Here is a 25,811-nt window from a genome sequence, read left to right as displayed (position 1 = left end):
AGTTGTGACCTTTGTGTGCTCACGCTGGGGCATATGGTCTGAGCAGTGTTTGCAGGTAGATGAGTGCAGTTATGTTGACGGCCTTGAAGGCCAGCACCATCATCTTGAATCAGGTGCGGACCACGACAGGAAGCCAGTGGAGGTCCCGGAAGGAGGGGGGTCACATGGGAGAATTTGTGTAGATTGAAAACAAGGCGCGCTACAGTGTACTGGATACACTGCAATGGTTTTGTCGCAGAGGCTGGAAGTCCAGTCAAGTCCAGTCCAGTGCTTGGATCAGAAGTTGTGTTGCATCATTGGTGAGGAAAGACCAGATTGCGTGGATGTTGTAGGGGCAAATCTGCAGGATTGAGTCCAAATAGGGATGTTGGGAGTGCAGGATAATCCGTCGTTGAGGTCTAGGTTCCTCACAGTTGGTGAGGCGATACTGTGATGTCCTTGACAGTGACTGACAGATCCATGCAGGGGCAGTCTTTCCCTGGGATGAATAGGAGTTCAGATTTATGAAGGTTGAGCTTGAGGTGATGTGCAATTGTCCAAGCAGAGATATGCAAAGAGTGGAACAATAGGGTATCATCTGCAAACAGTGGTAAGAGAATCCATGTGATATGATTGCAGAGCCGAGTGAGCTACTGTATAGTGAATACAGAAGTGGTCCTAATACTGAGCATTGATGGACACCAGTTTCCAGAAAGGAGGCTTTGGACAAGAAGCCATTCCTTGTGATCTGAAAGGTGCAATTTGTCAGGTGTGAAGTGAACCAGGTTAGTGCACACTCAGTAATGTTAAATTCAGCTAGAGTGGAGAGGATGATTTGGTGGTTTACGGTATCAAATGCAGAACATTTGTATAATATAGTTGGTTCCCGGCTCGAGGGGTGGGTTGCGAGAGAGAGGGTGTGAGGTCAAATGTGGGGAAGATAATCGCAGCTTTTCTGGGTGGATGTTGAAATCACCCAGGTGTGCCATCGTCAGGGGAGCACCTTCGGAGGGAATCACTATCATCAAAGAGGTCGTGGAGAGGATCGGGAGGGAGATGGATCATCACTGTGTTGAGCTTGAATTAGAGGGTGACAGACACAGCATGGAATTCAAGGACAGATCTGGGTCGGTGATCCAGGGGAAGGACCTGGTAGAACCACATGGGTGAGATGAGGACGTCAGTTCCTCCTCCTTGACTGGTTTTCTTTGGGGAGTGTGAGAAAGAGTAGGCAGTTGATAGGGCAAGCAGAGTGGTGGTGTTATCTTAGGTGATCCATGTCTCCATAAGGGCCAGGAAGTGGGGAGTCTGTAGGGAGGCATAGGCTGAAATGGTGTCTGCCGTCTTGACTGCAGAATGGCGGTTCCATAGTCTCCCTAGTATGCCAAGATCAGTACTGGTGGAGAATGTTGGGTAACAGAGATTGGCTTTGTTGCAGCCTCATGCTATGGGTCTCCGGTGAAATCTTTTCCCATTTGATGTCCTTACTGTGATTGGGTCGGACTCATGGCTGCGATAGGTGGTGGACACTGAGAACACTGATAACCACTCAGCTTCAACAGTTTCACAAAAGTTTACACAAAAAGTAACTAGACAAGATTAAATACGTCAACTAACACTCATCACAGAATGCCTAAAATTGGATCATACAGTCTTCTCACTCACCAGAATCAGTTTCACAGCTTCTTTCCGCTAGACAAAATGTACATTTATAAAAGGGCGGGGAGTTACTGTTCAGCTTCCTCTATTGTCTTCCTCCATTTTAATTTTCCTTGTAGTATATTACGGGATGTATAGGCAGTGTAGTAAGATATTCTTGCTTCATGTGTTATCAACACAGGCAGGTTAGGACAGTTTAATCAGAGTTTAGAGATGCAACTCTCGCTCTTGAGATCTGTCTGCGCTATTTGTGGCTGTGGCTACATGCTGACAAAAAAATGGGACAAAATTCTCTAGTTAATTCAACAACCCTGCAGCTGCCAGATGAGTATGGGGGGCTGGGAGACCTGTTGGGATGGCCATTAAATAAGAACAAAGAGATGCACTGTAATGCTAATAATGTGTTGGCCTCTGTACCCTACCAAGAAATGCAGAGCATGTATGTGAACACACTTTTATAACGTGATTGCAGCTCTTGCAGCTCTTGCAGCCACTGTGTGTGACAAATTTCTGATGAATGAATGAATGAAATATTCAAAACAAATACTTGTATTGTTTTTCAACAGTACTGCATAGTATGGTACACTACCAGTCAAAAGTTTGGACACACCTTTTCATTTAATCTTTTTCTTTATTTGCATGATTATTTACATTGTAGATTCTCACCGAATTCATCAAACCTATGAATGAACACATGTGAAATTATGTAGTAAACAAAAAAGTGTGAAATAACTCGAAATATGTTTCATATTTTAGATTCCTTAAAGTAGCCACCCTTTGCTTTGTTGACAGCGCTGCAAACCATTGACCTTCTCTCAGTGAGCTTCATGATGTAGTCACGTGAAATGGTTTTCACTTCACAGGTGTTCCTTGTCAGGGTTCATTTGTGGAATTTCTTGCCTTCTTAATGGGATTGAGATTGCAGAAGTCAGGTTGGTACACAGCTGACAGTCCTATTTGACAACTGTTAGAATTCATATTATGGCAAGAACCAATCAGCTAAGTAAATACAAACGTCAGTCCATCATTACTTTACGAACTGACGGTCAGTCAGTCCAGAAAATTTGCAAAAACTTTGAATGTGTCTCCTAGTGCAGTCGCAAAAACCATCAAGCACTATGACGAAACTGGTTCACATGAGGACCGCCACAGGAAAGGAAGACCAAGAGTCACCTCTGCTGCTGAGGAGAAGGTCATCCGAGTCACCAGCCTCAGAAATTGCAAGTTAACAGCACCTTAGATTAGAGCCCAGATGAATACCATACAGAGTTCTAGTAGCAGACACATCTCTACATCAACTGCTCAGAGGAGACTGAGCGAATCAGGCCTTTATGATCAAATAGCTGCCAGGGAAAAAGGAAGCTGCTAAGGAAAAGCAACAAGCAGAAGAGATTTGTTTAGGCCAAGAAACACGAGGAATGGGCATTAGACCAGTGGAAATCTGTGCTTTGGTCTGATGAGTCCGAATTTGAGATCTTTGGTTCCACTCGTCATGTCTTTGTGCAATGCAGAAAAGGTGAACGGATGGTCTCTACATGCATGTTCACACCATGAAGCATGGAGGAGGAGGTGTGATGGTGTGAGGCTGCTTTGCTGGTGACACTGTTGGGGATTTATTCAAAATTGAAGGCACACTGAACCAGCATGACTACCACAGCATCCTGCAGCGACATGCCATCCCATCCGGTTTGCGTTTAGTGGGACCATCATTTATTTTTCAACAGGACAATGATCCCAAACACACCTCCAGGCTGTGTGAGGGCTATTTGACCAAGAAGGAGAGTGATGGAGTGCTGTGCCAGATGACCTGGCCTCCACAGTCACCTGACCTAAACCCAATCAAGATGGTTTGGGATGAGATGGACCGCAGACTGAAGGCAAAAGGGCCAACAAGTGCTCAGCATCTCTGGGAACTCCCTCAAGACTGTTGGAAAACCATTTCAGGTGATGACCTCATGAAGGTCATCGAGAGAATGCCAAGAGTGTGCAAAGCTGTTATCAAAGCAAAGGGTGGCTATTTCGAAGAATCTAAAATATAAAACATGTTTTAAGTTATTTCACACTTTTTTGTTTACTGCATAATTCTATATGTGTTCATTAATAGTTTTGATGTCTTCAGTGAGAATCTACAAAGTAAATAGTCATTACATCAATATTTTTCTGGAAATTTTAACACTATGAAGTTACTTCACATGAAGTCTGCAGATATGTAGTGACTGACCTAAATCTGTCTATGGAAAATATAATTCTTGAGCAGGTATTTTAGTTACAACAACCTCGAGCTAGCTAAGCATTTCTGTGTTTATATGTGCAGTAGTTTTTTAGTTTGGGAAATCCTACAATCTCTGGAGCAACGGCAGGACTCAGCAGGGACTAGATATCATCATCTCGTCACCAAAAATTGCTTTAATGTGCCTTCCACATTGTCGGCAATACGGAAAAAATTAGTAAATGTTTTTGTCTTCATTTTGTTTTGGGAGGGATTGCTTCTGACTCGTGTATCAGAACATTTTCTAGAGCAAATTCCTAAAGTCAAAGTATATTGAAAAAAGACAGAAGTGATAATTTCATGTTTTACTTATATATTCTGCTTCAATCCATATTTATTGGCCAGTAATCTATCAGCATGAAAAATTACATTTATGTAACTGCAATATCAATCAAGAAAATGGCTCTTACACAATAATAATTTGTCCTGGTACCACTGCAGATAACTTCAGCTGATGAGGCGAGTGCTGCACATGCAGTTTTTTCTTTCCTGTAAAATCATTAATTCCCCATCATTAAAACTTTCGTTTTCATGCAGTACTGTTGAAAACCAAAAGCTGAAGCAGTGTAATTGTGTTTGGGAATCACACTCACACACATTGAATACTGTATATATATGAAACAGTAAGAACAGCTGACTTGCACTGAAGTAATGCTTCATTACCTATTATCACTGCTCCTTCCTGGTGGATGGATAAATCATTGCAACTGGTGTCCACACATGGATCTAACAAGCAATACGATTCGACCTTACGCTCACTACGTCAACACTCAGACATAACATTTCTGAATGTTTTCTGTTTGACTTTCATTAGATGCAGCAGTGATTACAGTCATAATGCTAACTTGTATATCCTACTTTGAATTGTGATGGACTAGAGGATAAATGTGTTGACTGTCATTGTATTATTATTTTTTTTTACAGTGTAACATGTGGTTGGTGCAGCAGCGTGAGAAGGAGCAGCTCTGGTTTCGCCATCAACACTGTGACAAAATAATGATGTTCCTCCTTGTGTTTCTGCTGCAGATCGTGATTGTGCAGTGGGGAGGCAAGCCCTTCAGCTGTGCTCCTCTCAATGTCGAGCAGTGGCTCTGGTGTCTGTTTGTGGGAGTTGGAGAGCTGCTCTGGGGGCAGGTAAGCAGCTCTTCAGCCTGCTGAGTCAAAGCACACTGAGCAAGTGTAGGCTGGCAGGCCTGGTTAATCTAGAGTTTTTTCTGAGGTGAAGCTAAGGAAACATTTTCACACTGACTTGGATAAACCCTCTGATGTATTGTGTGCTGAGATTGACATTTGAAATAATCTGTTACTGTCCAGTCCATCATGCATGTAAAATGGTCACAATAGCTCCCAGCTACTCGCTATAACACCACACTACTGTCTTCCGGTCAAATCACAGTAACAATCAATATAACAAACCTGGCTTCCAGGTGATTGCCACGGTGCCGACAGCGCGTCTGCCTTGCCTGAAGGAGGCAGGACTGGGCCTGGAGCCAGGGGAGGAAGAAGGGGAGGAGCTTGCAGAGGATGAGGAGGAGATTGACTGTGCTGAGAGAGAGCTGCGCCGTGGACAGATCCTCTGGTTCAGAGGCCTCAACCGCATCCAGACCCAGGTATCTTTTAACTGGATCAACAAACAAATCATAACCAAACTCTTTTCACAGGAATACACACACACACACCAATATCCAGACCCCACAATGCCTCAAACAGAAGCTTCTGATGTTTGTTTGAGGTGAAGTACAGATAGATAGGGAATGTGACAGAAGTATGATGAATATAGGATACATGAAAACCAAAGACAATATTATGTATCACAAAGAACATGAATCTGAACATAAATGCCTAATGGCTGCAGCTTTTTATTAAATGCTTTTTTCCAAAATACTTATTATTTTGGAGGACAAAACAATTTCCATTGTTCTGTAATTGTGCAGTAACACTGACTAAACTTAAATGGCACTCAGTCAAGTGTATACCTCACCAAGCCCCATTGATTCAACCAAGCCCAGTCAATTATCAAATAATACATATTTAAATCTGCTAAATTGGGATCAAATTATATGACATTTTATATAGAGTGATAAAGAAAGTGAAAAAAAAATTCTGAATCCCCTTAATCTGGATTCACATCAAAGGTTAGTGGGGTCTATTCTGGGTCAAGATGCATTCCAAGTTTGGTAGAAATCCATTTGGTACATTTTGTGTAATCCTGCTGACAAACCAACCTACAAACCAAAGACACAGGCTAAAACATAACCTCCTTGGTGGAGGTAAAAAACTGCCAGTCATATGACCTTAACACAATCACAAAAGAGATGTTTGGAAAGAAAGAAAGAAAGAAAGAAAGAAAAAGTTCTGACGCTTCCATTGTAGTTCAGTTTTAACACTGTATCTGATTTGTTCTTACTATTCAACTGTCAGTCTTTCTCTCATCCTGTCTGTGCTGTTCTACTGACTTGTGCCAAACGTAATGATCCATTTTTTTTCCCTCCAACACAGCTAACTCTTCTGTTCTCTAAAGCTTTCTCTAACTCAGAAGTGGTATTTTAGACACTCATAAACATCATGAGAGAGGATCAATACTGTGATTTTGTGTGTGTTGCTGCAACGAAACCTGTGTGTGTATGAGTGTTTACACAATGTGTACAGGCTAATGCCAAGTAGACAGGCTGTTCAATTGCTTTATTGCTTTAATTGATTTATTTTCACACCGCTTTGTGTGGGAATGGACATTAAGACAGCAAAACAGCATCAACAATCTGCTAACAGCCTCCTAAACAGTGTTAGAGAGCCGGTGCAGACTCTCTGCTAAAGTGCCTGTCTTTGCGTAAAGTGGTCAGGTTTCATTAAGAGGGTTTTGGTCTGAGTGTGCAGACAGTAAATACACACACACAACCCCACACAATAACACAATAACCATCATTAATAACTTGTACATTTATAATGAATAAAACTGGAGTTGATAATTATTTCACTGTTAACAAACAATGGAATACTTCAAGAACCATTTATTAAAGCTGGGGTTGATAATTCTGTTCAGAAGCCTTTTTATGGAATTTGTATTAAATCTCTTAACATCGAGCCAACAATCAAAACTATAAAACACTGTGGAAAAAAAAGGGAAAAAAATCCATAGTCTGTGGCAGCAACAGGGCTACATTAACTTCATCCGATCAATTTTAGCAGCCCAAAGATTTTGTCTGGACAGCGACCCTGTCTATCAATCTTTCTTGACCCACCTACCCTGCGCTGACTCTGCCCATCAGCGGTGGCGTGAGCTCATTGTTTACAGACAGAATGGCAGAGAAAATACAGACACGTTCATTATCAGCTGTACCTACCTACAAAAGAAAAACTGACCTGGAGAAAGCTACAAACAAAAAGAAGTTGGATAGCTCAAGAAGTGAAACGAGAGTCAACATTGGAGTGACTGTTCAGCGATGGAGACAACTGATGGAGTGGAAGGCCTGAACACTGACACCATGGTAGCTGTATCTCTGACAGGTAATAAGCTGGTTTGTTTTGGCCGGGGAAATGTATTATTACTCTGTATTATGTAGTCAGTGTAGCTAACATTAGCTCCTTATGTTGTTGTCGTTTGTATTAGCCCATCATTAGCATCATCAGCTTATAGATAGTGTAAGCTAGCTGGCTATGATGACTACTGCTGTATGAAACATACACTATATTGCCAAAAGTATAATCCATAGGGTTTAATATGACGTCGGTCCACCCTTTGCAGCTATAACAGCTTCAACTCTTCTGGGAGGGCTTTCCACAAGGTTTAGGAGTGTGTTTATGGGATTTTTTGACCTTTCTTCATTTGTGAGGTCACACACTGATGTTGGATGGGAAGGCCTGGCTCTCAGTCTCTGCTCTAATTCATCCCAAATGTGTTCTCTCGGGTTGAGGTTAGGACTCTGTGCAGGACAGTCAAGTTCATCCACAGCAAAGCCTCTCATCCATGTCTCTATGGACCTTGCTTTGTGCACCGGTGCACAGTCATGTTGGAACAGGAAGGGGCCATCCCCGAACTGTTGCCACAAAGTTGGGGGAATGGAATTGTCCAACATCTCTAGGTATGCTGAAGCATTCAGAGTTCCTTTCACTGGAACTAAGAGGCCAAGCCCAGCTCCTGAAGAACAACCCCACACCATAATCCCCCTCCACCAAACTTTATACTTGGCACAATGCAGTCAGACAAGTACCGTTCTCCTGGCGACCACCAAACCCAGACTCATACATCAGATTGCCAGATGGAGAAGCACGATTTGTCACTCCAGAGAATGCGTCTCCACTTCTCTGGAGTCCAGTGGCAGCGTGCTTTACACCACTGCATCCGATGCTTTGTATTGCACTTGATGATGTATGGCTTGGATGCAGCTGCTCGGCCATGGAAACCTATTCCATGAAGCTCTCTACGCACTGTTCTTGAGCTAATATGAAGGCCACATGAAGTTTGGAGGTCTGTAGCGATTGACTCTGCAGAGAGACCTCTGCGCACTATGTGCCTCAGCATCCGCTGACCCTGCTCCATCATTTTACATGGCTCACCACTTTGTGGCTGAGTTGCTGTTGTTCCAAACATTTCCACTTTGTTATAATACCACTGACAGTTGAAATTTCATGACTGGACTTGTTGCATCCTATCACAGTACCATGCTGGAATTCACTGAGCTCCTGAGAGTGACCCATTCTTTCACAAATGTTTGTAGAAAGAGTCGAAAGCCAAGGTGCTTTTATACACCTGTGGCCATGGAAGTGATTGGAACACCTGATTTCAGTTATTTGGATGGGTGAGTGAATACTTTTGGCAATATAGTGTATTAACATGTAACGTCACCATTTACATGCAGGCAAACGTTTACACGTACTGTGGATCTAACAGGTGTTCACACATGCACTGCTACCCTGGGCTGTTTGGACATTAGCCAGACGAGCTGTATGTGACACCAGCTAATTCTTGTGTGCTACACGTGGGAAAGGCCATGTCCACTGTTCCGAGGTCATGGGGAGATGGCATTTATCTGTGAATATAGTTTACATTGTATTTGTAAGCAGATGTCGTTAGATGGTATTGAGGTGATGTTCATTCATTTAGCCTTTGAACGGGATGTTTTACAATGTGCTAATGTATCTTGTTTCTGTGTTCTATAGTTATGAGATGGACGCATCAACTTCCAGCCTTCAAAGAGTCATTTCACGACAGAACCATGTCCTGATGTTTCCACTATTCCTGCAGAATCGCTCTCTGACAGGTGAGTGTAACTTGATGCTGGTAGCAGCAAGGGTCAGACCACTGTTATTCATGTAAGATGTGTCTTTGATGGATACGCTTCAATACATGTGTCCTTCTTTTCATATCAAGTTGGTTTGCTCTGTGTGCAAGAATGTGCTCCTTAGCAGGGATACAATACAAAAAAATGGCATCATTTCATTAGCTGCACTAGGAAAATGCTTCAAGCACTGGTCCTAACAGTCACATGTTTGTCTACTGCCCAGCGGGCCTGACTTCTGTAATAATAATCATTTTTGCAAGCAATGTTGTAAAGCAATATGAAAGGTTAACTAAGCTGTAACTCTGTTCTCTTATGTAGGACAAAAAGTCCTGAAAGTAGAGCTTGGACACCCTACTGTCAAAATGCATAGTAAAAACATGAAACCATGTAAATTAGTCCGAAATATTTATCACTGCATACAATGCAACCAGAGTTGTGGTGTTATAATAGATAGAATAGTCCTCTAAAAGCTGTATTTACTGTACGTAACTGTGCTTTTTTTTCCACAGGACAGTCACTGCCAAAACAGTAGAGGACTGTGACAGCACCAACATCAGCAGCCTAACCTCTTGGTCAATACTGATCTGTGTTTATAATCAGTCAAGAAACCTCTGGATGTCCTTCCTGTATATAGTTGTTTATGCTAATGTATGTATATTGTATAAATGATAAAAGATAACTGTAATGGGTTGGTTGTTTATGCTAGAAGTGATAAGGAAAGGCATTTATCTTTTTAAAGACTTAATTCAAACAATTTAGAGATTAAAAAATGCAAAAAAATGTCTATACAAAACGACAAATAAATAGGTGTCAGGCAGAGTTCAGCAGTTGATGTGATTGCTCCAAAGGTAGTCCTTGAATTCTGGCCTGTAAAGCAAAAGATGAACAGCATAATTACATATTTTATGGAACAGAGCTCGACTGTCCTCAGCATACTGTGAATATATACACTTTCAGTGGCAAATACTTTAGACATTCCTGGACAAAACTGAACAGATGTCCCAGTTTACAAGATTTTTTTTTTTCATTTTATCTATTCATGCCTTTACATTTACAATTTTCTTCTTACCGTGTTTATTGTAATGCATTAAAACACAAATTCAATTAGTAAAAACTAATTGGCAAAAAATGTGATTCTGATTAGAGCACCTGTATGTCCAAGTCAAATGCCTGGTCAATATACTGTACAAACACAATTACTTTAGTTGTAGGTGGTGTTTATGAGAAAAAAGTGCTATACTACTGCTCATATGCAGCTTACAGATCTACTACTCAACATGTGTCATCTTTTCTGAGAACATCTTCTCCCACGTCCACGGCATCTGCCTCCACTTCCTCAGACTTCTGGTTTCCCCCTGCCATCATCTCTGTCAATGATGTGCTCACCGTGGAGGCATCCCATACAATATTCTGTTTGTGAATCACACAAACACAATTTTGTATGGGTAACAGAAAAATAATGTAGTAGCCCCACCACTAATTTTGATGTCTTATCTTTGCCATATCTAACGTTACCTAACTGGCAATAGGTTACAACATCAAGATACACTTTCAATACCATTTCTGAATACTGACAAAGCTAGCTTGACAGCTATCAGTACTAGAACAGGCTATGTTGTTGGTTTATATTCAGTATGATAATGGTGTTTACTTATAGGTGAATGAGACATAAGGTAGCTACTTGTAGTTAGATCTTGTGATGAAGATGGTGCACTCTCCTTCCCATAGCTTGTGAGGACTCAGGACTTGGCGGTCAGTGGATGGTGCGCACTCATGGGGAGATCCTTTCAAAGTCTAGCCTGTGCTTGATGTTTGTTCCACATTATTTACACCAGCTTTAAAGGTATGGTTGGAAAATTATTCTGAAAGCATTTTTGTTATATTTATATCTTCCCCACAACTTACAGACGTCAAAAAATCTGACAAATTAAAAAACACAGTTCAGACCGTCTGTCTACCTACAGGCTACATGCCTGCACATACTCTGTACATGCAAAGATTGTGCATGACTGCAGATTGCAGAACTATGTGGTTATATTGCTAAAGCAATTAGCAAACTTGTCATACAAGAATGGCAGAGAAAGACCAGCCAAAATGACTCCTTGCTAACATACTAGCATGACAGCAGTGAGTAATAATAATTTACACGACTTGATACATTCATCATGATAACGTTAGGTGTATAGTTGCATAGTTAGTAGCCATTTTTATACTGGGCAGCAAGCCGCCAATTTGGCTGTCTTTTTTGTGGCTAGGTCCACGGATTTAGACAGAAGGTGGTAAATTGGGGGTTTGTTTTGGTCAGCCAATTTGACGCCTTGGAGAGTACACTTTTTCTACCTCCACTGCTATGTAAATCCCTGGCTGTGGGTCGCACAACAGTGCGACCCACAGCCAGGGAGTTTTTAAACCAGGAAACAGCTGATCACAGCAGTCAGTCCATCACTTCATTCACGGATGTCAAGATGAGCAACTGGACAGCCACTGAGATCCAGGAGATGATCTAGTGTCTCCTTGGTCTCTGTAGCTGTCTTCGTTGTCCGCTTGTTGTTGTAGCGGCAAGCTACAAACAGTCGCTACTTTCAAATTAAAAGCCCCCCGCTAAGAACCCAGTTCTAAACTCCATTGGGGTGCAATGTACAGCTCTTATTTTGAAGACAAATTCGACCTGCTTTCACTGTTCATGCCCAACTTTGTGCTTCATGTCACGTCACATGTTTGCGCCTACCCCAGTGGCAGTGAAGTGGTGGCTCTTTGGAAAAGAAAGAATGTTACACCTCCCTTTCAGATAGACAAGGCAGCACATTGCAGCCTTTACCTTGTTGCAGATATGCCGCCTTTTCTACCTAAAAGGGGCTGGTGAGACACGGGGTAGTTGGATATCAGTAGCAATGGCAGCAATGTCCTTAGCTCACAGTGCACAGCCGCGTAGCCCAGTAAAAGAACTGCTGCAGCAGCAACACATTGCCTTAGTGGCTAACACACTCCTTTAGCAGCAACATTAGCAAAGAGCACCCACTTACAGCTGTGGTGAGTAACACGGTCGCACTATAAAACATTTTAGGCCTGAGATACATTCATGACGGCTATTTGTTTGTGTTTATATGAGTATGGCATTCATATTAGAAAAAAATTCCTCAAGGAGCTTATTAAATATAGTGAATTCCCCACTCACATTTTTCTGCTGACAAGCAAGGACTAGGGGCCAGTGTTTGTTTATGTGTGTCCAGGGAACGGCTCTGAAATGATATGATCAAACTTGATGGCTTCTACAATCTTACTATTCCCAACTTTAAAGTTCCCATGAATTCAAAATTGCTATGGTATTGTAGAGTGTATATATATATATACATACATACATACATACATATATATATATATATGTGTATATATATATATATATATATATATATATATATATATACATACATACATACATACATACATACATACATACATATATATGTCAAATAAACAGATCTCAAACATAACTGAACTGTACAAAAACACAACTTTATAGCATTATTCAGAGATTTCTCAGGAACTGGGTCATATTTTATTGACTGGCTTTCTCTCATCTGCACTCAGACTGCTCTGCCTTTACAAACTCTGGACAGATAGCTTCACTTGTTGGTAAAATAACAGCTAACAAACGGAATGATAACCAGCAGCTTCTCAGTGAACATATCTGTACTGCGGCCATTCATGGCCTTCAAGAACAATGATGGAGGACATTTACAGTACTGAGGTGATTTAGGGAATTTGCAGGTAGCCAGATACTGGTAGCTTTGTTGCTAAAGTAAGTGCTAACAGCTGCTTAATGTAGGTAGTTGCCTAACTAACTAGCTTGCTGACTCAGCCCCAAGTTGCCAGGTTCCAAGAAAACCACATCAGTACTGTATTCCATTCATCAAAATAGCATCTGTCTTCTCGAAGGTGGTGTTTTTACAAGAATCACGTAACTACGCCAAAGCAACTAGCATTCTATTAACTGTTTTGTGGGGACTATTGTAAAGGTTTATATCAGAAACTTTACAAACAGCAAAACAGTTACTTAATTAGTTGTTTATAAATCATTTCATGTTTTATTAACAGTGAAATAAATATACATTTACCATTCATTAGTGATGGTTATAGTAAAGTATTACACACACATATGTGATGCATATTACTGAAGCACATTTGCCATCAAAAGGAATAAAATGGTGTGTCTGCTGTGACAGGAAATGCTAAAAGAGACCACCACACACACACACACACACACACACACACACACACACACACACACACACACAGATGCACACTCAGACAGGCCTTTTCTGCCCTCACTGAGTGCTGCTGTTTTGTCTCTGTCCTGCAGATGGAGGTAGTGAGCACGTTCAAGCGAAGCGGTTCGTTTCAGGGAGCAGTGAGACGGCGCTCCTCCGTGCTCAGTCAGCTACACGACGTAAACACTATCTCTACCCCCTCTCACGTAGCTCTCTCCACTGCAACAGCCAATACCAGCCCAGCCCCCGGGAGTGAGTCCGCCGAACGCATGTACACACATTAACACACACACACACACACACACACACACACACACACACACACACACATTCATACTTACAGGCACTTAATCTCCCGCTCAGTCTCAGGACACAAACACACACACTGCTGCACGGCACGTGGACTGCAGTATTTTTACTCTCTATGGTTGTGTCCCCTCTGGCTCGCTCGCTGCTCGTGTGTGTGCAATGTTTCCTCTATTTTTTTCTCTTATTCTCCCTTTCAAACAGCACCCAGTCCTGACCGGCTGTGTAGTTCTGGTTGGATCTGGTCTGGTCCAAATCCAGGTCCCAGTCTCAGTCCAGAGTTCATTTTTGTTGTTGAGTGTTGGTGGGTACAGGAGGCAGCTCTCTGTTCTCTCTCTGTCTGAAGTGTCCTGAAAGAAATGGAGCAGCTTTGGCTGGAATAACAGAAAGTGACTCATGTTAAATATAACAAAAATAATCAAATTTAATTGATGAAAACAGTTTGATAAACTCTGACAAGGCAAGGACACATCCTCAAGTTCAGAGAGCAAATGGCAGCTCCTCCTGCACCACGTGTTATTTCCTGTCTGTGAATGAGGTCAAGCGTGGTTATTGTGGTTGACCCCCACTGTATGTAAACACCTCCTATATAAAGGAGTGTTGTCATTTCATTCTCTATAAACATATACATGTATATGGTGTAATTATTCTGTGACTCCTATTGTAATGTAGAAAATGCAATGATTAGATTTCACTGCCATAGAATTTACACTCATTATCAAAAGGCTTTTATATGGCTTCTGCGATTCTCTAAACTGTAAACCTTCGAGTATAAAAGCCCTATAATACACTGCTGTTTCCAAGATGACAGTAAAAATTCCCTCTTCTATCGCTATTGCTTTCTTTCTCCTTCCTCTGCTCCTCTCACTTTTGTCCGGTGCTACAATTGTTGTCAACTGGTTATTTTTGTAACAGTATTTTTCAGCTCCGACGTCACAAGTTTGCCCCCCGCCCCCTCGATGTCCTGATTTTTTTCTCTGTCCAGTCTGTTTCCCCTCTCTCTCATCACAGTTCTCTCCTCCTCTTTTTTCTATATTTATGAGATATTACAGGTTCCCTGTTTGCAGAAATATTCTGTGCAATGTGTTCTTATTGTTCTTCACAATTAGAGTTGTTCTTTTGTTGAGGTATTTAGATTGTCCCAGATCTAAATACAGGCCCTTGTGTAGCATACTGATAAGATTTCTTTAGTAGGTTTCTCTTCATTTTCCCCAATTTTTTGTATCTTACTTTATCCTTCACCTCATCCGTTTTTGTCATCCTCCCATCTCCTAACTAGAGTAGCATCCAACCCTCATGTTTCCTCTTGATTTTTTTGTGTGTCAGTTCCGCACGTGTCTGTTTGTAAGTGTCTTTATGTGTGTGCATTTCCTGATATAGTCGAGAGCCAAAGTTTGACTTTTGTATGTTTCTCTGTCAGTGTATGAGTGCCGTATGTGCTTGTATGCTTGTGTTTGTGTGTGTGTGTGTGTGTGTGTGTGTGTGTGTGTGTGTGTGTGTGTGTGTGTGTGTGTGCATGCGTGTGATTGTGCTGTCTCTTCATTTGATTGTCTTCATCCGTCTTCTCAGTTGCTTCTCCTTACCTTCCTTGCTCCCTTCCCTCCTTTCATTTCATGCTGCCTTCCTCCATCACCTGTAGGTATAGATACAGAGAGGCCAAAGTCAGCTCTGCTGCTGACACCTCATTGTTGTGATCACCTTGACCGGACACTAGAAGTTACCTGGACTTTAAGTACTTTGGAAACACATCTTTCTCTCCATCACTTTATAGTATCATTATAATAGTAATGCAGTTGAATTTTTTATATCAACATTCAGAGCTGGCTTTAAGATTGGCTGCCTGATAGCAAAGTCATGTAATATGACAAAGGTGTGGAAGGAGGGATGTACAGTCAAAGTATGGCCCCACCACTGCCAGCTCATTGCTTGCTTTTTCTATTCTTTCTCCTATGTGAAGAGCTGGTTGTGTCCAAATGTGTCATGAAGCAGCAGTATGACACAAACTTTCATTCTGAAGTCATCCTCCTGTGGTCCAGTTTCTGATAACAAACCAAATGAATTTGGACAAAAAAATGATACAAGAAGGGAATGTGAAGGAACAAGCATAAACTTTAAGATTAATGTGACCCAGGTTTGCTTCTCGGAGTCATTTCAGCCTGTGGTCAAATTAAATGCTATCTAATCCTATTTGCTTTACTTTTGGGATGGGGTTATGCAAAAAGATTGTGTCAGATAAAATTTCAGCCACAGAAAAGTATATCACACTAGATTTTACTTACTGTAAAGGATATGTCTGGTGATATTCTATTTCTTAGTGTCAACAAATCCCATTAAAAGACCAAAACCGGCAATGATTTTATCCTACTAAAAAGGTATGTCTTATGGGTATTTAGATCCAAATGTTTTTTATTCCTCTGTCATTAACCATTAACAGGCCTTTGACCACCAAGAGCAAGCACTATAATGTTAATGATAATGAAAATTTTGTGAGTATCCACACTGAATAAAGGATTACATTCTCTAATTCTGTTGCTAAACATGTGCTGCATGCTTCAGCTGTGTCAGTAGCTCAGGACATCCTGGTGAGGACTACGTATTATTGAATTATTGACTACGTATTATTGAAGTGTACAGACATTTACATGAGGCGCAGCGGGTCGTTTTGTAACTTATCAAGCAAGAGACTCTGACAGACCCTCTACCTCAGAAACCACCTGGGAAATTGCAAAGGGTGAGTCTGATGTGCTAACATAAGCTATGCTACAACTACTTTACTACGCCTTGTAGTGAAGGGTTCCTGCACTGTCTCTTTAAAACTAAGGGGCCCTTGGCCTGAAAAATAATGAAGACCCCTGCTTACATCTCTGTGGGGCTTTACTTAGACAGAACAGTGAGCTTGCTCGCAATGCAGATGCTAAGCAGGTATTCTGTTTTTCATGCTCATCGTCTTAGTTTATAGTGTAAGCATTCTAACATTTGCTTATTAGCAACCACACACAAAATGTAGCTGATGGGAATGTTATTAGTTGTGCAAGTCTGTGGACATATTAGAGAAAATACAATTTTCACTTGATAATGATGTTATTTGAGGTTATTCATGTGCATGCTGAAGGGAACATGAATTTTTAGCAAAAGTCATGATAATCCACCTAATATTTTTTGGGGATATTTCACCCCAACCCACTAAGCAAGGGGACCACAGATGTCTGTGCACAATTTTGTGTCAGCCATCCCATAGATATTTAAAAAGTGTGTGAACAGAAGTGATCCCATGGCTAGGGTTAGTTAGTTGAAGTCAGGGGATCATCAAAGTCAGCATGTGTCTGGGTTGTGGACTGACTGAAAGACATTGACATGCATGGAACCATGCTGCTAGGCTAAAACATTTCACTGTCCTTTTTATAGGATTTGGTGACAATATCACAAATACAGAATATCACCAGCCTTATCTGTTCATTACTTTCCTTAGGTCTGAGGATATGCTCTCACATGAGAAACACCAAGCAACAAAGACACACTTTGCCTATGTGTCAAGACAAACTGACCTCTGCCTTTGTACGAGTCACTACTTTACTGCCCTACCCAGAGTTCTTTGCAAAGCAGACCAAGCCCTCAGACTCTGCACTGTGCCCCGTTCCAATATGACGTGTGTTAGTTGTAACATCAACACCAGAACTGCCCTGATTTGTTTACCACCAAATCTATCATCACTGGGTAAGAAAGGAGTCCAATAATATCTAAAAGAAATATTTGCATATTAAAAAGGGTGAACATAGTGATACAAATACATGCCTCTGTTTAATGCTTTCATTCACTAGAGCTGTGCCCCGTGATCCGTCTGGATCCAACTTGTTTTCATTTCCAATGGGGCTAGTTTTACTGCACTTACAGTAATATTCAGATAACAGATACCAAAAAAAAAATATCAAGGAGACAAAGGGGAATAGCATGTTTAGGCCAAGTCTCAAATCCATCCTCAGCTCTTCAATTCTTTGCTTACGTTTTTTATGTTCAAAAAGAAGAATTGAGCTTCCATCCCCAGTCCTCTAATAGTTTATGAGTAGGAGACATGAAGAGAATGAGCACTGAATTGAGGAAGGTGTTGCTGATATATTGTTATGGATTAGAGCTCAGCCATCACATATCATAGAGCAGCTGCTGCTCAGAGTTTGGCCACGTGGTGGGAAACGGGAGCCATCAACCAGTCACGTACCTCACAGCTTCTCCCTGTATTTATGTTGCGGTTTCTTCTCATCCACAGTTGTTTTGCACACAGCAGCCTCTCTACCCTCCAGCGCCTATGTCCTCCTTGAACTTTAACCATCATCGTTTTTCCATCAAGCACTGCTGAAAGAGCCGACAGGGAAAGAGGGAGAGAGAGAAAGTGGTTGAGAGATATAAGTAACACAGCAGTGCCCTGACCTCCAGGCCTCTCTGGAAACACTGTGGGCATTGTATACTCGAAAGTTTACCCTTTTTCATGGAGACAAAATGAAAACAAAACAAGTGCTGATGAAGTGAGAAAGTCACATTCTGAAACATTCTCAGTCTGCATGAGGTGTTTTTCTACTGTCTGACAGGCTCTTTGGAAAAACAGATAAGCACTGAACCTACTGCTTGACCGTCTGTGTGTTTGTATGTCTGTCCTTCTATCATATATGCCAGAGTCATATATAGAGATTCCTTCTGGTTTGGCCAACTGCAGCCCTTATCTCCATTCAGCTGCCTGACCATCCACCTCCCATATTCACAGTTTGGAGTCCAGTGGATGCTGCAGTCAACATTAAGCTTCTTCTTCGTTGATCTCATTTGGCCAAACTGTCTCTATGTAGGGCTCTGCCTGCCTGTGCCTGTCAGTATATTTGCACTGAACTGTCTGTGTTTCTTTTGAGCTCATGCTGCTTCTTTTCCTCTGTTTGGGCTTGAGGGAAGGGTGCATGGACCAACTGCTATGGCAAAGAAATGTGTTTACGCACGCATACACCATGGACAGCATAATCCACCTTGAAGTACACTCATATATCTCACTCTGGTCTGTGTGTGTGTGTGTGTGTATGTGTGTGTGTGTGTGTGTGTGTGTGTGTGTGTGTGTGTGTGTGCGTGCGTGCGTGCGTGCGTGCGTGCGTGTGTGTGTGTGTGCGTGTGTGTGTGTGTGAGAGAGAGAGACAGAAAGAGAGCATTCCTGACAAAGATCTGAGTCAGCATGACCTGACTGCCTCTCTATGTGTGACAGGGCTGACGCCCGAGCTTCGCTCTGGCCTTTGAACCAATCACCTTTTGTTTCCAGTAATCTAACCAATCACATTTTGTTATAATCTGCTGATTCTCCGTGATGTCACCTTTCTGTTTTGCAAGACTTGTTTTTTTTCTATCCTGCAGCAACTTCATCATCAGCATCATCATCATTTCAATCACTCTGCTGTCCTCTGTCCCTCACTGCTGCATGGCTGCAGGACATTTAGATGCGTGTGTGTGTGCATTGAGATCTTGACAGACTAACTCACAAGCTGTCAATGTGTTTGAGTGTGTGAACCAGATTTCTTTAACAAGCTCATGACTGAAGCTGCCTGATGCATGTTAATAAACCTCTAAGCCACAACATTTGGAGACATCTCAACAGTGGTTTCACTCAGTTGCATTGCTGCTGCATGCATGTTTGTGTGTATTAGTTTGTTTGTGTGTGAGTGTGTGTGTGGTCACTGCTATAGGTTCTTAGCAATTTCTTATTTTATTAAACATGAAACTAACACTCACCATTCCTGCTTCTTTTCCATGTGTACCTAACAACCACCCTCATCTGTGTATCTGTGCTTGCATGTGATCCAGTGTGCGGAGGTATGATTGTTTTCCCCACACATACTATGTCATCCCCCAACACACACACACACACACACACACACACACACACACACACACACACACACACACACACACACACACACGTGTGAGTGTGATATAAAGTATGTGCAGCTTTTGCGGTCTTTGTGATGTGACTACTCGTCTTGTGAGGTCTGATTGGTGTGTGAGAACTGACAAAAACATGTGTCATTAGCCAAGTCATTTGGAAACACTACTTTTTTTATTTTCTTTTTTTACTTTTGTCTTTTGTAGACACACAGGATCAGGTGGTCACTCTGTTGATACTGAATTAATCAGGATATTTGTGTTCTCATTCTGAAATTAAAATCATAAATGTTATTATTAATATATTTTTTAAGTTGTTTTGTTTATCCATTACCATATAAATTGACCTCAATCCTTGCTCAAAGTGGTTTTGCCATGTGTGCATGTTAATTTTCTCATATGATCAAGCATTCAATTGATGGCCACAATTTGTCAATTAATCATATGATCCTTAAGGTGAGGGATACACTCTTAAAGGAACAGTTCAACCCTAAATGTAAACCTCAGTGATCATATCCTCCCTCCATGTTGATGGAAGGGGAAGTTTCATGGTCCACAAAACATTTCTGGAGCTTCACAGCGAAACTGAATTGCAGCATTCTCCTAAACAACTGAAGTAGTAGGAGACTTTTATAAAATGTGAGAAACATCTAAAAAAAACAACTTGCTCCAAACAGCTCATCTCCAGAAGCCCTGAGATCACAGATTGACCTTAAAAGACGTTATTTACACATTTTTTAAGCCAAATCTGTGCTGTAGCTGCTAGGCTAACTGTGTTAGCTCACACTGGAGTCAAAAAGTAGATAACTTTGTAGGTTGTTTTTCACATTTTAAAACAAGTCTGCAGCTACTTCATTTGTCTCAGAGAATGCTGAACAAAACTCTGTTTTGCTGTGAAGCTCCAGAAATGTTTTGTGGACTACAAAACTTCACCTGACTTTCCATCAGCATGGACAGAAGGTGATGAATAAGTTTTCAAGTTTTCATTTGATGAATGCCAGTTACTTGAAGAAATAGTATTGAATGAACTGGGTCACAAATTGTCTGGTACAGGCCTAAATAATCTGGAAAGTTGTAGGGGGAGGGGGTTGCCGAAGTGATTCATCAAGCTGACGAGTAGTTCAGACGGAGTATTCACCAATCAGAGGAATTACTGGAGGTAGAAAATCATTGCTACTGCAGGGCTGTCCCTTTAGTGTCCGCAAATTGGAGTACAAGCTTTGTCTGGGGGTACAAAAGACCAATAATATTATAATTAGTATTACAGGTATTAATGATTGATTAATATTACCATTACTGTAATTTTGACTGTCTATTAGTGACCTGTAGTTTTCATTTATTTGAGACACAAATCAGTAGCTGGACTCATCTGTACAGGTGCCTTAGACCATGGTCTCGGTGAATATTCGATTCTAATTGGCTGAAGGATGTCAGTTATCTCCTGATATACAGAACCTATTGAGCAGGAGACTGTCTGCTATAGCCTGTGTCTAATCTGCATATTTTATTTACAACAAACAAAACCTTTAGTGCATCATAATCTGAACACCACAGGATGGCACCTTCATCACACAGCTGAAAGTACTTCAGGCTGCAGCTGACAGTGCACATGGGCTATCATTTGTTGGCAAAATCTTGTTATTGATTTGGGGACATTGGACATTCGTAGATAGTCTTATTGTTAAACGTATTGTCAAATTGTATTTACTGTTGACAACCGTTGACTTTCAGTGTTGCTAGCAGAACATTGGCTTTAGGGCCAAAAGGGCTCCACAAGTTTATCTCCTGTTGCTACATCATAACTAAATTTTGTCCTATTTACTGAAGTAATGATCACGTCGGCATGGCAGTGAATCTTATGGGACTGTAATGACTATTCCAGCTGTTAACCAAACTGTCAGGAGTTGCCAGGGAAACAGAGTTGTTGCTTGTTAAAAACTTGACCACAAAATGCAGGCCTTATTTTTTTTTTCTTGGCGTATGACAATGGTATAAGCAGAATAATGCTGGCATTAATTGAAGATTATGGCCTCCTCATTGGGCATTATCCCTTAATTAATGCTCCCTAACTGACTTCAGGAAGTCATTCCTCCCAGCCCTGTACATAAATCACATTGCCTTGGTGGGCTTTACAATCCTTAGACCCTCAGAGGAGCCACAGAGGAGGGATCCCTCTTCCAGGATGGACACCTCAATAGATGTTGCATGTACAGAAAAGAACAACAAAATCCCAGTTTACAAGTTGCATTGAATATCGTGAAAATCTGCAAAACCTCCACTGGCTGTTTTAACCCCTTTCATTTTAATATAGATTACTTACCTTTTGAGATGCTGGCAGGTGGATTTTGTTAATATTTAACACAACCAAACTAGCTGTATCCCCTGCCCACCTTCTAACCAAGCTCTCTGCAGATTAAGCATATTTCCCAAATGTCAAAATATTCCTTTCACATGTGCACGAAAAGATTGTGAAACTTTGGAGGCACCCATATCAGTTAAATCCAACCAGTAAGATTATTTTCTTTCAGAGCAGCTTTGAGTCAAGGAAACTTTGATATATTAATTACCATTTATATTTTTGTTTTTGCATACAGTAATTATTTATTTATCACCAAAATACATCCTCTTGTTCAAACTTTGACAGAAGCCACCTGGTCCTGAGTGTCTGCTGTCTGTCAGTCACTGTTCATTTGCTCGAGGACACAGGTCTGTCTGCCTCCGGGTCTCCCTTGTCTCTTGGTTCGTATTTATATGTTTGACCTTCTCCTCTTTTTCTTGTGGTCCCTCCCTCATCTCTCTTGCTTTGGCAGATGCGAGTGGTGAAAGCATTCCGTAGTTCACTGTACGAGGGCCGGGAGAAACCAGAATCCCGCAACTCCATCCACAACTTCATGGCCCACCCGGAGTTCCTCATCAACGACCTCATCCACAACATCCCGCTGATTGACGACACTGATGTGGACGACGAATCAGAGCTCAGCAGATACCAGCACCTGCACCCGGCCCTCCGCAAGCCGCCGCCCCCTCCTACCCAGTCGACCCGCACTCGCCCCACCCGCCCCTACCGCCAATACAGCCTCCCTGTGACCCCGTGCAACCGAAACAACAACAACAACAGCAGCAGCAGCAGCTGCAGCAGCATTAGTTCAGCAGTCACCCACTGCAACAAAAACAGCACCATCGCATTTACCCCCAGCAACCGGAGCCCCCATCAGCATCACCGCCACCAACACCACCATAATCATCATGGCAGGGACAGACCAGTGAAACCCTCTGCCCCTCACCTGGCGCACCTCTACTGCGTGGAGACTTCCTTATAACTGAGCTGAATGTGGGTTGTGGGGAGAGGAGAAGAGGAACAGAGTCTTGGGGAGGGGGAGGAAAGGGGAGCGGAAGAGAGGGCTGAGGACTCACTCATGACATTTTCATCCACTCTCCCTTGCAACAAGTTAACAGGAGGGAGTGAAGGACAAGGGAGGTACAGGAGGGAGTGGACAATGGCTGGAGACTTGCCCCACAACTCCCTGAGAACATTGCACCTTTCCCTCCCTTTGCCCTTGCTCCTGCCCTCTCAGTCTGACCCCTTGACACCCCACCCCTGCCTGCCTCCATCCTCGAACCCACCACCCCGTCTGTCGTCCATTCCTGAAGATCCAACCATGCCCTGCCTGACCTCATGCACACTCATCACACACATGCACCGGTCTGCTCTCACTGCTTTGACGTGAGCGTTGGTGCGTTGGGGATGGAGGGAGGGAGGGAGATGGACATAAAAAAACAACAACAAAAAAAGACAACACATCCCTCAATTCTTCAGCAGAAGCAGGCCATGTCAGGGCCAGAGGTTGACTCTCTCTGTTTCTATTGGTGTTCACCATCAGTGTTACTACCCATCTACCTGCCATGGCACCATAGTCACCACCACCATTACTGATCTAGCTACAAGCTATGGCCACTTGAAATCACCAGTTTGCTTGCGATATAAGTAAAACGCTTTGTTAAAGCTTTAACTAGACTTCCATCAATTCCATCGTCCGACTCATTTATTTTTTAACATGATGGTGCTCATTTCTTTCTTTCTTTTACATTAGTTTATGTCTTTTCACTCACGTTTGTGAGTTGTCATATTTTCTTTTTTTTCATTCTTCTCTCTCTTTCAATGTATGTATGTGTATTGTCTTGTTTCATCTGCAAAAAACTAACAAAAACATAAGAAAAACAGAAATAGCAAACAAACATACTGTTCATTTAAACCTAATAATTAACAGAATGGCTGTTATATATATATAAATATATATATATAAATATATATATATAAAAATTTATATTTTTATATTTTTATATTTTTATATATATATATATTTTTATATATGTATATTTTTATATATATATATATATATATATATATATGTGTGTGTGTGTGTGTGTGTGTGTGTGTGTGTATATATATATATATACACGACAACACAAAACTTAGTTATTTTTGTCACTGTTCTCCGGGCCAACCTGCCCAGTCTTTAAATGCCACCCCATAAGCCACATGACCTGTTATCTGTAATACTGTCACCCTGCTGTGAGACAATACAGTGTGGGGTATCTGACATTAATTGTGATGTGTACACGTATACATAGATTAGCCCCATACAGGACTAACTACAGCCTCCTGTCATGTTGGTGAATTGATGAGTATGTGTGGTAAATATCTATGGACACCAACCAGGGCAAACTCATAGGTGGCGTCCTCCTCCAGTCTCTTCATTTGTGTAACATGTTCCATCATCTTCTCTTCTGCTGTTCCTCAGTCCATTTTCTTATTTCCTTTTTTTATTTTGTCTCACCTCATCCATTATGGTCGTCTGTGTGTGTGTGTGTGTGTGTGTGTGTGTGTGTGTGTGCATGCGTGTGTGTCTGTGTGTGTGTCAGCTTTTTTGAAAAAAGCTGAACGCTTGTGAAGCATTAACCCTTTAAATGCCATCAAACACACAATGCACAGGCGATGGCCCTTTAACAATAATGCACACTCACAACAAACCCCCTCCTGTTCATGTGCCGTTGGGTTCATTAGAGTTGTGGACAAAGAGACTGATTCATTTGGACTGCTGAATGAAGACAAAAAAACACTTTTTGAAGCTGAAAATCAACCAACCACTCAAGCAATCAGGCCCATGTCTAATGTCAGTATTCAGTTTTAGCTTTAGGCCCAAAGTCAGCTCACATCTATCAGGTACGACCAATGAGAGCTTATGTGCTATGTGCTTGTGTCAAATACTGTGCATTTCCCTTCATCACAATGTGCAATTTGTTGAGATGTCTTAAAGAAATGGTTGACATTTTGGAAAATACACTTACTGGCTTTCTTGCCAATTTCATGTCTATTTGCTAAATATGATACAACACTCTGCAGCATGTAAGTTCATACTACTTTTACACCAAAACTAATGTGCATATGAAGCCTTTTTAAACTTAAACACTGGGATTTTCTCCTTTCACATTGCAAGGAGATGAGTTTTCTTTATGCTTTTTTTCTGTCACGTGTCGTTTTTTGTCCAGTGTCAAAGGGTTACTTGGCATACAGACTGGAACCGGGTGCAAATTGTCAGCCTGGCGCTCTCAAATGTAAAAAACCCCATCCACCAGCACCTCCATAGTTCACTAGTTCACATATTATTTCTAGTTTGTTTCATCTGTGCTAAAACAGGGTCTGTGTGGGTCTTCATAGGTCTTAAAAATATAATTAAGTTTCATCGGTTGGCGGTTAACACTGATCAAATGTTATCATTAAATTCTTTGCAAGAAAGCCAATAGTACACAAATGTTTAACTTTTGCTTTATCGCATGTAAGTATGTCCAGTATAAAAGAGCATAACACAATGCATAAGCACACCCCAGAAATAGAAAATTGAAGATCATTTGGACAGCCACCCAGGTATCAACATGCACAGTGCTCATGATATTGCATTCCACCATCATCTTGTCCAACTCCACCTTAACATTCCATGGAACATACATTCCAAACAACTGCATCACATTCCAGACCGGGTGTGAGAGTGCCCTCCTGTATCCCATGTTGCACTAGGTGTGGGTGAATTGCTGACTTCCTGTTGCCTTGGAGCGTGACTACGATGCTAACTTGGAACCAGCCCACCA

At 41.6% G+C, this 25,811-nt stretch overlaps 1 protein-coding gene across 6 annotated transcripts in view; it reads left to right on the top strand.

Moving 5' to 3' along the window:
- The window catches only part of atp2b3b (ATPase plasma membrane Ca2+ transporting 3b), a 108,575-nt gene extending 84,641 nt beyond the window's left edge, over positions 1 to 23,934 (top strand). For 3 of the 6 annotated variants that reach the window (XM_037105008.1, XM_037105009.1, XM_037105010.1), the window contains exons 23-25: positions 4,934 to 5,041; positions 5,335 to 5,517; positions 22,475 to 22,984. In XM_037105008.1, coding sequence (XP_036960903.1) covers positions 4,934 to 5,041; positions 5,335 to 5,517; positions 22,475 to 22,984 — 801 coding nt within the window. Of the gene's footprint in view, positions 1 to 4,933; positions 5,042 to 5,334; positions 5,518 to 13,546; positions 13,707 to 22,474 lie in introns of all 6 variants that reach the window. The other 3 variants (XM_037105013.1, XM_037105012.1, XM_037105011.1) reach the window with 3 other exon arrangements.
- The last annotated feature ends 1,877 nt before the right edge of the window (positions 23,935 to 25,811 follow it).

Source organism: Acanthopagrus latus, chromosome 7, assembly GCF_904848185.1.
Source record: "Acanthopagrus latus isolate v.2019 chromosome 7, fAcaLat1.1, whole genome shotgun sequence".
NCBI classification, from domain to species: domain Eukaryota; kingdom Metazoa; phylum Chordata; class Actinopteri; order Spariformes; family Sparidae; genus Acanthopagrus; species Acanthopagrus latus.
This window is presented reverse-complemented; position numbering and strand designations above follow the sequence as displayed.